This window comes from Myxine glutinosa, chromosome 1 (genome assembly GCF_964187855.1).
Source record: "Myxine glutinosa chromosome 1, kmMyxGlut1.1, whole genome shotgun sequence".
Lineage (NCBI taxonomy): Eukaryota > Metazoa > Chordata > Myxini > Myxiniformes > Myxinidae > Myxine > Myxine glutinosa.
In genome coordinates this window covers 102,870,509-102,889,622 of record NC_136261.1, presented here as the reverse complement: position 1 = coordinate 102,889,622, position 19,114 = coordinate 102,870,509, and the positions used below count along the sequence as shown (strand labels likewise).

The window sequence follows — 19,114 nt, the reverse complement described above, 5'->3', positions numbered from 1 at the left end:
ACCAAATGTAATTTGTAAACAAACAAGAAGACACCAAACCAGAGAAGGTATCCCGAACATACCCAGCAAAAAAATTCCAAAGAAAGGTGCGAATGTAAGATGTCACACAAGAAACTGAAACAAAGAGTATAGGCCCAACAATTGCAAAAAAGAACAAAGAAAAATATATAATTAAATATTAACAGATTGTACATCAACAACTGGGAAAACGATAAAAGAGCAAGAAGGTATAAAAAAAAGAGTTGGACAGAATGGGAGAAGACAAAGAAGGATCTTTGGAATGGCTCAGAAGAGGTCAGCTCAACCGGGATGGAGAATTAATCATTATAAATGCCCAAGACCAAAAACACTACACGAATGGCTTTAATAAAATGGCGGGACTGAATCAATCGGACAAGTGTAGGTTCTGCAAGGTAGAAACAGAAAGTATGAGACACCTCCTATCAGGATGTAAAAAAAACTCATATCAGAGCAGCTGTACACCTAAAGGCACAACAAAGCATGTCGAGTAATCCACTGGCACATCTGCAAAAGTCTCAAAAGACCACAAAACCCATGGAAACATGAACCAAAAGCAATCACTGAAAACAAACATTTTCAGTACCCAGCGATTTTGGCCTAAGCAATGCAGAACTCCAGAAAATGACCAAATACGAAGATCTCAAAAATGAAATGAAAAGATCCTGGAAGCTGAAGTGTGCCAAAATTGTACCAGTGATTTATTGGAGCAACATGAATGATGAAGAAGAACCCTACAGAGATCTTAAAACCCATCCCTGGGAATATTACGACAAACGAATATTGTTACTCACGTTTAAATACGGGATGTATTAATATAGGGTGAGTCAAAAGTCTGGAAACAGGAAGGAAAGGACCAAAAAAAGAAGGAAGCCCCAACAGAAAGTCACTTAATAGGGTGTTGGTCCATAAGTCCTATTTCCGGACATTTCACCTATATATAGTTACGGATATGGCCTTGAGGAATTGGGCTTAATTTGTAATAGTTATTTCCATAGTACATGTGCATAACATCATAAGGGTATGTAATAAGTGTATGACAGGCAGGGTCGACTTTATTTTGTGAAGTTCGTTTAGTCTTCCTTCCCGATTTGTTCGTGTCTACACACCCACATCCACACCTTGTCGTTCATTGTTGATTTTCCCGTTGAAATCTTTCCGAAAGCACCGGGTGCGAATTCATTTTTCTTTTTGAACGACATGTGCATGGAGCGGCTCTCATTGGTCCAAACTAGCACATTATGATTACGTCCGTCTTACGTCATTACGTCCCGACTCCCTCCTATTAAATACGTACCGTGATTCAGAGAACCTTAACAAGAAGAGGAAGAAGCGCGTCTCGGTATGTGGAGAAGAAGAATCTGAGGAAGCATTCGTGTCATCAGCTCGCGGCCATGGCGGGCCTGACAGAGTCTACAGTTTGGATCAGTTCTGTGTCTTTTACTTCGCACTAGTTTCTTATTGTCCAATCGAAGGTCTCGGCGGAGCTCCACAGACCGGGACGTTTCCGGACTCAGCCGGGTTTTCATTTCGCCTGTAAGTCCTGTCGACTGGACCCCTCAGAGTGTGAAACAATTTAGATTTTTATCCCTCGATTTGCATTCCCGGTATGTTCCCTCATCAGGGCTATTTCCCCTTTTATTCATCTCTCGGCGCTTGCCTTCTTCGTCTTGTGTCATTTGTCGATTCGTCTGACGCCTTCGTCGTGTATCCTCTCAGCTGTCCATTACAGGTGTGCGGGTTACACATCTTAACGACTGTTTGCTGTCAGTTATTAGACTTTTGTGCTTTTATTTCTCAAAGAGTCGAAGTATGTCGAGTCGTGAAAGACAGATGAATCTCGTTATTGCAGAGAGGAGGAAAGGGAAATGGACCGAGCTTGGATTTCATGGAAAGATGTACCACTACCAGGTGTGGAGAAAGCGATGTTGTTTGGGATTAGGGAAACGGACGGTTGCGGTACTAGTTAGGGTGCAGGTGGTTATGGAAACTGCTGGATCTGGCATTTTCTACAATGATGGTTGGTAATTGAAATGGTGGGAGAATTTTTTACAAACAACCACCCTGGTTGTTTTGGGGATAGAGGGGTAAAGGGATGTTGGCAGGGTGATGATACCTGGATTGGTGCAGCGCAGGCATGATGGACCAAATGGCCTCCTCCTGCCCCAAAGTTCCCTGTATGTCCTTATGTAAATAGATAATATGATACGTCAACACGTGGACTCCGCCAGCAGTCAACATTAATATACATTTTACGTACATCTTAAGTAGTTTGAAGAGAGTTGTAGTACTTTATTGGTACCAAAGTACAATATTGATTACCTGGTGTTTTCTTAACAGTTAAGGTGGCTGGCTTAAGATCTTGGTCTTGAGTTTGAGCCCCTGTCATGCTGTTGAATAACACCAGGTGGGTTGACTCAGCCTGGCACCTGTCTGAGGTCGGCAGAATGGGTACCAGCTTGCTGGTAATGGAGGATATTGCAGCAGCAGCACAGCTGTGCTTCCAGGAAATGATGCAACCAGCAGCCGCAGGCTGTACACGAGATAGTAACATTGATTGATAATAAGATACGTTCGTGCTATTAGTCCTGAGAAAGGTAGAAAAATCCGAGGAAGTGTGTGTGTGTGTGCCCTTTCAGCAAGTCGAGTTTTGCCAATGAAGGAACAAGTTGTTGCAGTTCCTGGCACATTGCATACCAAAGATGATATAAAGGTGTGTCTGTCCCTTTAGAAACGCTCTTTGGTTAGAGGACAGAGAAGTGGTGACAGCAATGCGGCTACCATCTGCCTGCATGTTCCTGTTGGCGTTTTCTCGCCGGTTGTCTGCAGGCCAAGCCGATGGGCCTGCTAAAAGTCAACACCAACAACCGCCACACTATCCTGGTTTGTTTCAGCATATCTGCCTCTCTTTGTATTGTGGATTTGACCTCTTTTTTTTTAGTCCCTTGTGCATTTAGTGTTCTCCTTGTCCAAGCCCTCTGGGGGGAGGAAGGAAGTGGGTGGGAGAGGGGGTGGCCGGGTGGGGTTGTTGGAGTCTCACTCATTCCCAAAGGGGCAGGAGAGATGTATGTGTGTGCTTCATGCAGATCTACTCTTATATATTGTTCATTCGCAGATCTTGTGTCATCTATATACTCTGGTGAAGTTCTGCATTTTGCTAAATGCTCTGCCATATTTCCTCGTATCATCGTCATCGTCGATGTGCCACTCTTTATCAAGTGTCGGTACTGTCAGAGCTGTTCCTGGGCAATGGCTGTGTTAGTTGGTTTTGTCATTGCCTTCCATTCCAATGCCATTGCATTCCCAGCAGTCATTTAGTCACGGCAGAAATTAGGAATTTTGCCACGTTGCCTGCAATAACTCACTTGCGCTTCACGGACACCGTGGGATCTTTAACATCCACCAACTAATGCTATCAGATGGCGATACCGAATACAACATCTGTCCGATGGACGGCAGACACATTGATACCTCTCACAGCCTGGCAACAACATTGATACCAGGGTGACAGTTGAAAAAGCTGCCTAGACAGCTTGAATGTTTTTTCCCGGATGTCATAAAGGGCACGAATAACGAATGAAACTTGTTGAATAAGGTGGTGCATCAAGAGAGGTAAACTTCTTTAAAAAAAAAAAACCGTTAAAACCTTTATTTTATTTCAATTGAATTATTTTATTTCAATTGAATTATACACTTGAACACTGTGGAACACAAATCGCCTTATTGACCCTTCCCACAAACCTTCTGTTTAGCAGTACTTGGACGAAATGTTTCACCATGTTACACCATCTCGACCAATCAAACTTGCCGCTCACGTTTTTGGTGGTGGGAATATCGAGATTCGGACAGAATGGCGGCTCGTAGGAAATTATAGTTCGTGCTTTGAAACGCAAAGCAAGAGTTTAAAAGACCCGTCCCATGTCCTTTTTCTCAAGACTTCAGAGGTCAGCAAGAACCTAGGTTCTAGTTTTGATCATCGTGTTCCCCTGTCCCGATAGTTGTTTTAAATAAACCCTTTTATTATTTTATTTTCTATTCAAAATCACGTGTTCGTGTGAGTTTAATCACCTTGCAGGTTGAAGACGCTGGCGCGCGCGGGCCGTGAGGTAAATCTCCCCGCCACTATATATATATATAGCCAGCTGCGCTTTGACCACGCCCCTCATGCCATTCCACCCGAGCCTGGTTGGTTTGTCGGCTCTTACCGGCTCCGCCCTTGACGTCTGACGTGGCCACACCCCAACCTCGTGCTCCTCCCCCTTTTCAGGCCTACCTCGTGGCATTTGGCTGGTTTGAGCATTCTAATGCGAGGGCAATAGCAACAATGGGGTGCAGACTGGATGCTGCCCAACGAGGTAGATTTGGAGGGTGTGCCGCAAAATGAACGGGACCTACTCTTATTTATTTCTTTACACAACGCAGGTATCACTATTGGAAATGTCCTTATCTCACATATACTATGACATAACTAATGTTCTAAGGTGACCTACGTGTTGCATGTGGATTAACTATGGGGGCAAACCTTTAACCTTTATTAATCAATATTTACACATTCTCAGAACCGCAACACTGCACCCCTCCTTCGCCAGGCTCGTACCCGAGCCGGACCCACACACAAGTGAGCCCAACCGGTTCTGATGCAAGGGTTAGGACTACTTTTAAATTAGTGTGACACTTAGGTATAGTTTCCCTCAACATTTACTCCAACACCCTGTGTGCGACAGTTTTAAACACTAGATATGTCCCACCTACTGTGTTGTGTACTAACTATCAGACTCACGCCCACAATTAACCGAATTACGGAAAGAATTAGCAAACTATACATAGAGCCGGTGGGGAGCATGTTATTTACAAGACTACTAATTATTTACAATACTAGAACCCAGGACCTGTTCTTTTGTGGGAAGAGAATAGAAATTTTGAAAAGAGGAAACACAGAATGCACTGCAACAATACACCATACACCAATATGCACCAAAATGTACAGTCATCACAATCATCAAAAAAAAAATGCACAAGCATCACATTTCAAAATAATCAGTGATGTCTTGTGCTTGGCTGGCTGCTGGGCTGCGACGTCTTCTTACTTCATCTTCGGTGTGCCATCATCAAAGCTTACAGTCTTCTTTTCCTGACACACCAAAGGAATTTAATAAAAAGTGCACACACCGTGTCCACTTTTTATTTTGGCCAGCAGGGCCAACTTAGGTGGTCCGACTGCATGGCATCGATGGCCACTTTAAAATACAGTGGTCTGCAGGGCAAGATAATGTTTGCCGCGATTGTCTGCCCCAGCAAGGGTGCCAGGCCACAGAACGTGTGGTCCATATGGTGTACCGGTGGAGGCAACAGGCAGCAGGGTGCAGCGCAAAGGTGCAGCCGCACAACTCGGGGTACCTGCACACACCCCTCAACAAAAGGCATGGGTCCATGGGTGGGGAGGAAAGACTTAGCGGGGGAAAGGGCGCAAGGGTACACGTCAATACGAGGTAATGAAACATTAGGGGCGCGGGAGAGCGAGCGGAGAAAGCTCGTCCCTAGCCGTTCGTCACCCCCCATGTCAACCTACTCTACTCTTGCCCTTCCCCGTATTTACACTTTACAAATTCTGTCTCTACCGTCTTGTTTCCCATATCCTCCAATTCCAAATTCGTCGTCCAATCCCTCCCAAGAAGGAAGGGATGGAATATCACACAATGTCTCACCCACGTCATGATGCGTCTTTCATTCCAAATATTTGCCAAACCTGGTGTGAAGTCCTGTCACCTTGGTGAGTGGATGTGGATGGTGCGAAGAGATTCTGATCCTAGCTATCCTTCTAATAACATTAACTCTTTACTCTACCTGGGGTCTTGCCCTGCCAATGCAATTGGCCTCTTTACACTATGTGGTTCTAAAAACCAATTCCCATTGACCATCCTGTGGTGCCCTTCCAATTTGGGGTCTCACTTCCCCAATTTTTCCCACTGCCCTCGCACAATTTCGGGGCTAGGTCGTGTGGCTCTACCAGCAGGTCCTACTTACCTGCACACCTCCGCCACTGAAGTCGCCACCCGAGCTTGCCTAGCCCCTCACAACTACCCTAACCTGGGGAAGGCCCTCCTGGCTCTCTCACCCCACTAATGCCCTCTCTGGCATTGGGCTACCCGGGTCCTTCCTTTGGATCCTCGGGCCCCATTGAACACGACACAACTGGCTCCCAAAGCCTACCTGCGGCCTCACCTGGCCGACAGACTACCAGTGGCGGAGTGCCCATTTAACCATACTCGCCAATTAAGCCCACACGCCCAGCCATTCCACTCACTCATGCACCCCTCTAAGCACCACATTGCTACTATCTGCACCACAGATGTCAATATCCAAACAATTTACCTACTCCCTCTACCTAACTTTTAAACTACCCTCCCCGGGTATTCGTGAAGGGGTCCATCTTCCCCCATCCACTCCTTCGCACCATGCACTTCACACCACTCATTCCACACACCATTTACTCCACACCATTTATTCCACACCATTTATTCACTTGCACCCCATGCAAGTAATTCACTCAACACACTTACCCTTGTCCACAATACTCCACTCATACACTTTCTCCGGTCATCCCAGACCATTGCCTCATTTCACCAAGTTCATTGCCTCGTCTCACCAAGTTCCTTCCCATACTCACACACACAACCATTCTCGACCAATGCCTCATTTGCTCACTCACCACAAAGATTCTCATTCTCAATTCCTCATTTGCGACTAAAGCGCATCCTCCTACTCGCACCCAATTCCTTCACACTACTACACACACACACACAGCATCGTCTAACTAGCTGCTTCCCTCTAATAATACTAGTGCTTCCCGTCTTCCCTTATACTAAGCACATCCCCGTTGTTATCATCCATCTAATCTGACTACGTCCCCTCTACTTGTACAAAAGTCTCTACTTCAATCTCAGTCTCCTAAAGTCACTCTAAATCCCTAACAAAATCCTAGCCCGCCCTCGGCTAGTTTTCACTGCCAAACCCCATAAATCTACTGCTCATGTGCCCCAAGTGAATGGTAAACTACCATTCGCCATTATCACTGCTAACATTTGTCCACTATACTTGAGCCTCGTCGTGCGGGAATGCAGCGTCCTTACAGCTCGGCTTCGCAAGGCCGAGCAATGCATGCGGATGGTCAGTCTCCTGTTGGTTGGGCCCGTCCGGCATTTTCGATTCTGGGGAGGAGGCATACTAGGGCCGAGGTTCCAAGCGCCATCTCGGCGCGGAGCCTTTCGGTCTCCGGCACGATGACCCGACCTCCCCCGGGCGGAGCGCCAGCCAGGGGGCGAAGGTCCGACCTGGCCTTCCTCCCCCGGAATCGTGCCGTTTGCCTCTTGCGCCACGGCACGGCACCGACCATGCAGGGCGAGGCCCGGCACGAATCGTGCACAGCGGTCCTTGCGAAACCACCGCGGCAACGGTCCCCGCCGGCCCCCGCAGCACACAAAGAACACCACGCCCGAGAGCTCGCGTCGGCTATCCGTTGCACTAAACGCTGCCCCGGTCTGCGTCGATGCCCGAGTCGCACTCTCACACCACGCGACCCTTCCCATACACGTACAACGCGGCACTCCAGCGCCTCTCATACACCCCCTGCACTCCATTACCGCACGCTCTCGTGCACTCTTTTCTCGCACACTCAGGTGCACACCACTCAGGCACACTCACGCCATTCACACACTCCATTATCATACATCCTCGCGCACACCCTGGCACACTCATACCACTCGCACACTCAGTTGCACACTTCTCTTCCACGCACTCCTCTCTCGTTACATCCTCTAACTCCCATGGGTGTGCACTCTGTTGCACACCCAATCATCACCACACACCCTCGCGCACATTCTTGTGCACACTCCTCTGTTACATACTCCGTAACACTCACGGGTGTGCACTCTATTGCACACCCAATCACCTGCTCTGGTGTGCATCCTCGCACACTCTTCATCCATCTCGCACTCTGTCGCACCCACTCTCACTCTCGGTTTCATACTCTGTTTTACACTCGCGCTTCGGCGCACACCTTCCCCTCACACGCGCGCCATTTACATCCACACAGCTCACCACGGACCTTCCACAAGTGCCCGGGTGATGTCAGGATCCCAAGCGCGCGAAAAAGCTTTTCGCGCCAAACACAACCCTCCTTACCTTCAGGACCATTCTCCGCAGCAGCGCCTGCAAATTCTCATTGGGGTTAGACAGCACGACATCACCATGTGAATGCAGACTTTGAGTACATTCCATTTCTTTCTTCAATTCATGTTCTACCTCTGCCGTCTCCTCAACCCCAATTTCAACTATAATTTCTTTTTCCTTGTTAAGCTCGACGACCGCTGGCGCACATAAAATAAAATTTTCCAATTCGGCGGTCTCGGCTTTTCTATACCCCGTGTCGCGATTTCTATACCAGTCCACCCAGCTGTGCTTGGCTCGACCTCACTTTCCCCGCGTTCCTCAACTCGCGTTACCTCGTCGCGTACCAATGTGCCCTCTTCGCCCAACTCGCGCCCAATGTCTTCCCCCATTTAAAAAATATTCTTTTCTGACTCTGCTATCTGGGCATCCAATTTGTTTCCCAACCTTTTTAACCCATCCTTCATTTCACAATCCCATTTTTTCATTTCTGCCATAAGTTGCGCCATGAAGGCTTGCATGTCCACCACCCCCACTTGCGCAGCGGGCGCGGCCCTCGTCGCCATGTGCGAGGCGCCGCCATTTTCTTCCCCTGCTGCCTCTGCCATCGCACCCTCATCAATCACGTCATCCATTTCTCCCAATTCTTCCCGGGGGTCCTGGGTTGACTCTAACTCCTCTTCATTTATGTCTACCCCCACCGGCATCCAACCGTCATGACTAGCCATGGCACGAATTTAATTTAGATGTTAATAAAATTTCGGCCGCTCGTAATTTGGAGTGCGTTAGGCGCACTTCGGGTCCAATCCCACACCCCGGACACCAAATGTTGTGACCAATATGCAAATTTGGTGTCCAAAATTTTGTCTAACAAATTTTGTCCCAGGTTCCGAATCCCACTCCTGACACCAAATGTTGTGGATCTCAAACGTCGGCCTTCCCCTTACCAAGGGGGGATTAATCCCCTTGTCTTTTATCTAGCCGACGCGATCCGGGGCTAGGACGTTCCTTCCGGTCAGCGCTGAATAGGGTGGTAGGCCGAATTATTCCTATTACCTAATTACCAGTGCCTCCCAGGAAGCAAGGAATTAACCCCGCCCGAACCACGGTTTTAGTGGAAACGCCGAGCGATAGCGAGCCGCGATTTGGGCCGTTAACAGGTACTAAACCCGATCTGAGCCGTTGTAATCGTGCCACGCTTACCCAATGGAAGAAAAGACTGATACGGTGGAATTAATAAGAAAGGAAGAACAGATTGGTTTATTAATTATTTACACAGGAAGAAGAAGTACACACAGTGAGGCCTTAAAAACAGTCTTAACTTATCCCCTGGACAAACGGGCCCACACACACTCACACGGGGATGTAGAAGGTTGGGGTTGAAGGTCCAGGGATGATGTCCACAGCTCGTTCTCCGGGTCCCCGACTCGTACCGCGAAGAAGATGGTAGGATGGACGGCAGGCGCTCCCCGCGTGTTGTTGGCGCGGATCGGACAATTATCGGGGAAAGGTGAGCTAGGCTGGGCGGTTATTTCACGGCTTAGCCGTGTACGTAATAAACAAACCGGCTGGGCAGTTATACTGGTGGTCTCGGCCGCGTGCGTAATAGAAATACCTGCGCTTTATATGCGCTCCCAGCAAGCCCAAAGCCAAAGCCTCAACGAGTCCTTGCAATCAGTCAGTATAACAGCGCCTCTCCCAACCAGTCCTCAACAATGGCGCTTTCCCACACGAAGTCCTCGAGCCCTTGCACAATCAAAGTCCCCCCGGCGAGTCCTTTCACCAATGCCAAACATGACAGTCCTCTTGGTAAAGCGCATATACTCTCAAGTCCTTTTCAATTATTTCGCACGAGAGTCCTCTTCACCTCTTGATACCAGCGCATAAGTCCTCCACACAACAATTCCAAGGCTTGGCTTCCCTCACGAGTCCTTATGCAACGCGCAAATTGTGCAAGTCCTCTCTGCACAGTCCTTTATCATGCCAATGCTTGGCTTCCCTCACGAGTCATTTGTAATGCACGAATCGTGCCAGTTACAAAGCCCCTCGCTCACCAGTCCTTCTGGCCAGTCCTCTCCGCACAGTCCTGTGGAAGGGCTTTTCGTGCACGTTTATATAGCGCCGCCCAGCAAACCCTCTCGAAATTGCCAGCCGCGCTTTGACCACGCCCCTCACGCCATTCCACCCGAGCCTGGTTGGTTTGTCGGCTCTTACTGGCTCCACCCTTGACATCTGCTTGACGTGGCCACACCCCGACCTCGTGCTCCTCCCCCTTTTCAGGACTACCTCGTGGCATTTGGCTGGTTTGAGCATCCTAATGCGAGGGCAATAGCAACATTGGGGCGCAGACTGGATGCTGCCCAACGAGGTAGATTTGGAGGGTGGGCCGCAAAATGAACGGGACCTACTCTTATTTATTTATTTACACAACACAGGTATCACTATTGGAAATGTCATTATCTCACATATACTATGACATAACTAATGTTCTAAGGTGACCTACGTGTTGCATGTGGACTAACTATGGGGGCAAACCTTTAACCTTTATTAATCAATATTTACACATTCTCAGAACGGCAACTATATATATATATATATATATATATATATATATATATATATATATATATATATAATATATATATATATATATATACACACACACAGACTTGGCATTTAATATGGCATATTTTTTTTTTCTTGACTTGGGTTTACTTTCTTAGCTCAGTCTATCAATCTGGTGAGTTTCTTTTACACTTTGGTGATTTATTTCTTAAAAGAACCATGTCACTGATTGTCTGTCGCAGCAAGAAGTCAACAACAGGATTATATCACAGGTGGCGTGGCAAAATGTACGGACAGGTGCATTTGATGATTGGCTTCACAGTCGGGTATACAAGGGTTGTTGCGTTCTGTATTAGTGGAAAACAACTGCTGCACGTCTCCAAAAGTTATTGCCGCTTCCTCTGGAGATGGTCCGTCAACTCGACAATGCTGTTTGTCATGGAGTGGTGGCTTTACAAAATTACGGCATGAAACAGCGTGCTATTGCTCGGCAGTATGGCATCACTCAAGGTCAGGTGTCAAAGATCCTGAAGCGAAATGCTCAGAGGGGTGTCCCTACTCCAATACCGAGGCCAGGACGTCCCCGCAGAACCACAAGGAGGGATGATCGCCAGCTGCACCGGTTAGTCTGCAATGGCTGTACCAAGTCAGCTAATCGGCTTAGGGCTGAGTGACAGCAACTGACAAATGTGCCTGTATCCAGAAGGCTAGTCAACCAACGACTGGTTCAAGCAGGCTATCATGCCAGGCGTCCCCTGAGAAAGCCACGCCTGACCAGACAACACCGCCAGCGCCGATTGCAGTGGGCCAGAGAGCACCGTCAATGGCAGCCAGGACACTGGAATCACGTGATCTTCAGTGACGAGTTTAGATTTCTCGTCTGTCGTCAAGATGGCCGCGTCCGAGTGCGCAGACAAGTGCATGAAGCCTACAACAAAGATTGTATAGTGCCAAGAGTCCAAGCTGGAGGTGGTGGGGTGACCGTTTGGGCTGCTTTTCATGCAGGGGGCAAAACTGACCTGGTTGTTCTGAATGGAAACCTGAACCAGTTCAAGTACAGGGCCATTCTGGAAGAAACATTGCTTCCATTTGCTCGTGCAGCCATTCGAGGAAACTTTGTCTTCCAAGATGACAATGCACGGCCTCATCATGCTCGCATGATCCAACACTTTCTTGCTGACCGTGGTGTCGAGCATATGGAGTGGCATGCCATGTCCCCGGATATGAATCCGATAGAGAACTTGTGGGCAGAATTAGCACGTCAAATCGACCACTTGGACCAGCAGCCGACCCCTGTGCTTGAATTGCAGCAGGCTATTGTCACTGCATGGCAAGCGATTCCTGTCCAAACCTTGGCAAATCTCGTGAACAGCATGCCTCAACGTGTACATGCTCTCTTGAATGCTCGTGGGGGTTACACGAAGTACTGAACTGTAATTTTACTGTCCGTAATCCCAGTCGTAATTTAACTTTTGTTTTTGTTAAAAAAAATTTTGGCTAATGTGCAAAATAAAGAGATACTTCTGGAAAACGTACAGAAGTTTAACACAGTACTGTCCATGAATTGAGTTCGATATCAGTTTACATCACTTTCAAGGATCAATTTATTTGTTTCGAAATGTCAAATGTGGTTTTTGTTTCTTTTAAAGGTCACATTAACAAAATCTAGAATAATTTCAACATAATTCCAATGAACTTTTGGTTCTAAGACATCTTGAAAAGTAAGTTCACCCCCACAAAAAAATATATTCCATATTAAATGCCGTGTGTGTGTGTGTGTGTGTGTGTGTGTGTGTGTGTGTGTGTGTGTGTGTGTGTGTGTGTGTGTGTGTGTGTGTATACGTGTATATATGTATATATGTAATGTGTATATATATATATATATATATATATATATATATATATATACACATCTTATAATCTTATTTATTTTTTATTATATTATTTATATTATACACGAGCAACGGTACCCGCCCTATGGGCGGGGCTTCAATTGGGAGGCCCAAATGAAAAGGTAACATATCAGAAATTGGAGGCTAAAAAAAATTATTTTAAACAATTCATATAAACATCCGTTAAATCATATCGCACACAAATCATCAAAATCTAAACAGTATCTTTAGAATTTCAATAAAAGCCACATCACTGTTCATATCGGTAAATATTATTCCATCGTGTTTCAAATCGCGATCTGTTAGCGTATACACCGCCCAAATAGCTATGTGGAATTCTCTTATGGAGAGATTAAACGTCGTTTGAACTTTGGCCGAGGTCATTATTTACTTTTAATGATGTTTATATCCGAATGATGTTTAATGATGTTTATATTGGTTTTGGGTCGTCCTTTCCGCATATATCGTGGGATTGTGAGTTGGAAAGACGGCCGGGGAGGGGGTTAGAATTCTCTCAAGCAGGGATTCAACCTGTGTCCTTATAAAAGGTCTTTGTCCGAGGTCACCGAGTCTGATTGGTGCAGCTGTGCAGCGATCGGTGCAGCCGTTTGTGCGGAACCCGGGGAAACAACATCGTCACAATTAACGTTATGCGACCGCGTATGTTATGCGGGAGTCCAAACCTGAGAATGCTGGAGACCAAAGCTGAAATTGGAAAAACTAAATAGCCTATTTTACTCCTGGAGATCCCAGGATTACCCACCAAAAATATCGTTGCGATCGGTTCAGCGGTTTTTGCGGTACCTTCAAACAAACGGACAGACAGACGGACAGACAGACAGACGGACGAACATTTGGTGAATTATAGTAAGATATAAAAGTTTTTGTTTGTTTGTTTGTCTGCACACGTTAATCTCCTGAACGGTGAAAGATAGGAGGAAACCTCCAAAACAAAAAATTTCGGGACGGGCCCCAGGAAGGTTATAGGCTCGGTGGCGAGGCCGCTTCGGCCGGGCTGGGCCCATTTCACAATTAAAAGCTGAGCTGAATTATAGTAGTCGATCTTCTATGGCCGTGAGTAAAAGCTGAATTATAGTAGTCAATTCATTCAAAAATAACCGAAAATGTCAGGACGGACCCCGGGAAGGTTATAGGCTAGGTGGCAATGCCGCTTCGGCCGGGCTGGGCCCATTTCACAATTAATAGCTGAGCTGAATTATAGTAGTCAATCTTCTACGGCCACGAGTAAAAGCTGAATTATAGTAATAAATTCATTCAAGCCTCTCCTCGGTTGGAGTTTGCAAAAAAGCACCTAAAGGACTCTCAGACCTTGAGAAACAAGATTCTGTGGTCTGATGAAACCAAGACTGAACTGTTTGGCTTCCGTCTGGCCACTCTGCCGTAAAGCCCAGATCGGTGGAGTGTTGAAGTGATGGTTGTCCTTCTGGAAGTTTCTCCCATCTCCACACAGGATCTCTGGAGCTCAGCCAGAGTGACCATCGGGTTCTTGATCACCTCTCTTACCAAAGCCCTTCTCCCCCGATTGCTCAGTTTGGCCGGGCGGTCAGCTCAAGGAAGAGTCCTGGTTGTTCCAAGCTTCTTCCATTTAAGAATTATGGAGGCCACTGTGCTCTTGGGAACCTTCAATGCAGCAGAATTTTTTGTTGTTGTTGTTGTTGTTGGCTTCCCCACATCTGTGCCTCGACACAATGCTGTCTCTGAGCTCTCCAGGCAGTTGCTTCGACCTCATGGCTTAGTTTTTGCTCTGATATGCAGTCAGCTGTGAGACCTTATGTAGACAGGTGTGTGCCTTTCCAAATCATGTCCAATCAATTGAATTTGCCACAGGTGGACTCAAATCAAGGTCTAGAAACATCTCAAAGATGATCAAGAGAAATGGGAGGCATCTGAGCTAAATTTCAAGTGTCATATCAAAGGGTCTGATTACTTATGTCAATGTGATATTTAAGTTTTTTTTTCTTTTTAATAAATTTGCAAAACTTTCTAAAATCCTGTTTGCTCTTTGTCATTATGGGGTATTGAGTGTCGATTGATGAGGGAAAAAATGAATTCAAACGATTTCAGCATAAGGCTGCAACATAACAAAATGTGAAAAAAGTGAAGGGGTCTGAATACTTTCTAAATGCACTATCTCAACATTTATTTCGTCATTGCTTTATTTTCACTAAATTATTATTGTTGAATTTATTGTGGTGCCTCGGGAGTAAAAAAAAACAAAAAACGTTCAGCCATTCGTCATCCAGTGGTCTTAATCGCTGGTGATGTGACAAATGATGCTATCAAATGGTGTCGAAGCATCTTGGGTCGGAGCATTGTGAAGCATCTTGGGTCGGGACATTGTGAAGCGTCTTGGGTCGGAGCATTGTGAAGCGTCTTGGGTCGGAGCGTTGGGGAAGCATCTTGGGTCGGAGCGTTGGGGAAGCATCTTGGGTCGGAGCATTGGGAATCATCTTGGGTCGGAGCGTTGGGAAGCGTCTTGGGTCGGAGCGTTGAAGCGTCTTGGGTCGGAGCGTTGGGAAGCGTCTTGGGTCGGAGCATTGTGAAGCGTATTGGGTCGGAGCGTTGGGAAGCGTCTTGGGTCGGAGCGTTGGGAAGCGTCTTGGGTCGGAGCGTTGGGAAGCGTCTTGGGTCGGAGCGTTGGGAAGCGTCTTGGGTCGGAGCGTTGGGAAGCGTCTTGGGTCGGAGCGTTGGGAAGCGTCTTGGGTCGGAGCGTTGGGAAGCGTCTTGGGTCGGAGCGTTGGGAAGCGTCTTGGGTCGGAGCGTTGGGAAGCGTCTTGGGTCGGAGCGTTGGGAAGCGTCTTGGGTCGGAACATTGGGAAGCAAATTTGATACATTTTGGCAAGCATTTTTTTGAAGTACTGTACTTCTAGTAGTTTGACAGGTTCCACTTCATTTTCCTCTTGTACATTCTTGATTTAATCTGACAAGCCTATCTATTTCATTGCAAGATGAAGGCCTCCCTCAACATGGTCCTTTTTCTTGTATCCAATGCAATTTGAGGTCACTGTATGCCATGAACATTTTAAGTTTGATCTCTCCATCTTTGATATTCTTGTCCAAAGGTTTTCCGTTCTTTTTGTTACTTGATTGCTACTTGTCCAATCCAGTTCAATTGTACACTGCTCGCTCCTTTCCGATGCCATCTCCAGGTGCTGCATGACGCGTGCTGAAAGGGAGTACTCTGTTTTCACTCCGGTTTGTTTGTTTGTTTGTCCGGGCGATATCTCAGCCATACTTTAAACTAGGAAGCTGAAATTTCTGCACAATAGTGAGCAACTGCTTTGGCAAAAACTTATATTTTTTGTTTTTTGATTAACAATGAATTGATTAGTTACTTAATTATTATCTATTTATTTGGCACTTATTTATGTCCTTTCTCTTCTGGGCAATATCTCGGGCACCTTTTGAGCTAGGAAGCTGATATTTGGACACAACAATGACCAAGTGATTTGGCTGTGAAAGTTATTTTTGATTTATTGATTAATTAATCGATTAATTATTTGATTAATGACTTAATTAATTATTATTTTTAAGTTGCACATTCGGATGAAACGGTGGTGGTTTAGGTATTCTATTAGCCAATTAATTATTCCATTATTTTATGATTATTATTTATTTATTTTCATTATTAATCATTTATTTTCTTTCTCATCTGGGCAATATCTCAGGCACCATTTGAGCTAGGAAGCTGATATTTGGACACGACAGTGACCAAGTGATGTGGCTACAAAGGATATTTTTGATTTATTGATTAATCAATTATATATTTTTCCCCGATTAATGACTTATTTAATTCATTTTCAAAAAGTTACAGCTTTGGATGAAGCACTGGTTGTTTAGGTATGGTTTTAGCCAATTGATTAAGAAAATATTTTAGGATTATTATTTATTGATTTTAATTATGCAATTGATCAATCAATTATTGTACACCTCTCCCTTCCAAATAGTCTGTGAGCTGCACGACGGTATCGCCGGGTGCCGAATCGCGCTGGAGGATATATTTTTTTTTGGCATGGGGACTTTGTACTTTGAATGTATCTGTTCTTGTTTCTTTTTTTTTCTTTTTTTTTTGTGACGAAAATGTCAAGGAATCTTGTTTTCTGTCAGATCCATTTGCTTATCTTGTCCCTTTTCATCTTTCCATGGCTCTTTTTGAGGTGGTCGATCATTTTTTGCTCCATATTTGTTAGAGACCATGCTTCATTGCCATTATATGTCATTGCTGGAAGAACACATCAGTTGTACACCTTCCGATTGGGCACAATGATAGTTTGCTTTTCATGACATTATTTAATTTCCCAAATGCTACTCACTCCTGTAGTATGTATGTGTCGTCACTTTTTCAAAGTAATCTTTATCAATTTGTATTAGTTGTCCTAAAGAAAAGAAAACTTCATTTTCAATTGAATTATTTGAATTGCTGGTTTTGAAGAGCAGGGCTCTTGCTTGAGACGGACGAAGTGACGGGCAAGACACAAACTCGTCCGAGAAGATGTTTATTGTAAAAACCAACTCGAACTCTGAAAAGCCCGTTTATCGGGCTGCATATATATCAAAACCAGAAAGCACAACCGAAACCGAAAGCCACGCCTCTCAGGCGAGGCGCGCTTTGGTGGTCACGTGACCGACGGGTGCAAAGGATTATAACCGCACGCGCGGCACGCTTTGGTGGTCACGTGACCGGCCACCCCGGCGCCGTGGTTTGCCCGCCGGTTACGTCACCGGCTGGAGCAAGGAGATTCTGTTGCTGGTCTCGCTTGGGGGACCCAAGGGTCGCTACAGTTTCTTCAACTTTGGAATGATAGATTTGAATCTCTTCCTTGGTCATTTATTTTATTTTATTCCTACTTTCATATATAAGACCTGTCCGTCCTTTGTCATTTATAGTATTTATAGTCCGTCATTTGTCATTTATAGTCCGTCCTTTGCCATTGAATACCGCTCGCTCGTGAACCATCGTCGTCTCCTGACTTGTCTTCTTTTTGATTCGTATATAAACATCATTAAAAGTTCATAATGACCTTGGCTAAAGTTGAAACGACGTGAGTTTAATTTATACATGAGAGAATTCGACATAGCTATTTGGGCGGTGTATACGCTAACAGATCGCTGTCTCCATCGATCTTGCCAAGGACGTAACACCTATCGGCTCAAAATCCTTTTAACTGTTGACTTGGTAGTCTTTACAAAGAAGGAAACATTAACAATATTTTAAAAAGTTTATTTTGTGATTTGTGATTGGAGATATGTTGTTTGGAATGAAAAAAGAGATATCGAGTTCAAGTGAATGACGACATGCCGTGATGGTTTCTACTTTCTGAACATGAACTTCGCGGATCGCCATATGCAGATTCGCCACGGTCCCACGATCGATGTTTCTATACGTGAACGTACCCGTTTGTTTGCGAACGGGTACGTTTTTCATGGAAGTCCTTCACGAACTTGCTGTCCATGTCTGATGTGCGACTGAAGGTGCTACAGGAATGTGGAATTTATTGGTTTCATGCTTTAGCATTCGCCGTATCTGCATTGCCTGTTTGCTAACCGGCAAACTTCTGTACCTCACCAGTAGATGTAATTGCTACTTCCGGAATAATGCCGATCATTTTTTTTATAGCATGACACTTCTGCTTTACACTCAGTAAATATCTGCCAGGAGTTCCACAAACAGAATATAGAAATGGCATTGATCACATTGCTGTAATCTGCAAAAAGTGATGAGGTGAAGACTGAAGCTTGCGATATTGTCACAGCCTTGAGCTCATTGCGAGCAAGCCAGGATACATTTGGTAACTCTAAGCCATGTTAAAAAATTTTTTTAAATATATGTATGAGTGTTTATCAGAGCTAACCTGCATTTGCTTCCTTTGGTAATCATGAAAGATCTAGAATAGCACCTGGTAGAGCGCATACCTCCGCCAGGCTGAACATTTTACAATTTGTATCTCACTGATAGTGTAAGTAATTTCCCGGTGTGTACCCGGATGTAGAATAGGTACACCGTATCCCTGGGAATAAGGTTTGAGGCGACTAAGGCGACTTAAGAAGTAAGAGGCGACTAGGGTTTGGCATCAGGAAGGGCATCCGGCCATAAAAGCATTGCCTCAAACAGGGAACCATGATTGTCATGGGGCCCGCAAGGCTAACCCCCGCTATAGCGGGGAAAAATGGCCTTAAAACGATCATTCATATATAAGACCTGTCACTACGCTGTTGTTGTTGGAGCCTCTGTCTCTCGTCAAGCAAAAAGATTGGTGGAATTCAATTATCTAGCAGTGTTGAAGAGGCGTCTGTGTTGGGCCAGTGAGTTGCAGCTAGTCATATGTGGGGTGGATTAACACTGGGGACGGGACATGTTTTATTTGGTGTGGGTTGGCGCTCATGTTGATATTGCATGAGGGAGGGGGTGATGTCTGCACCGGGGTCTCGCCAGCTGGATTGTCATTACCCTG

The 19,114-nt window shown here is 45.6% G+C and overlaps 1 protein-coding gene across 10 annotated transcripts in view; it reads left to right on the top strand.

Annotated features, from left to right (window-relative positions):
* Positions 1 to 1,315: 1,315 nt before the first annotated feature.
* Positions 1,316 to 19,114, top strand: part of STIM1 (stromal interaction molecule 1) — a 124,574-nt gene continuing 106,775 nt past the window's right edge. For 3 of the 10 annotated variants that reach the window (XM_078775392.1, XM_068116137.2, XM_068116127.2), the window contains exons 1-2: positions 1,333 to 1,554; positions 2,750 to 2,901. In XM_078775392.1, coding sequence (XP_078631518.1) covers positions 2,790 to 2,901 — 112 coding nt within the window. In that variant the 5' untranslated portion in view covers positions 1,333 to 1,554; positions 2,750 to 2,789. The other 7 variants (XM_078775381.1, XM_068116109.2, XM_078775366.1 and 4 more) reach the window with 7 other exon arrangements.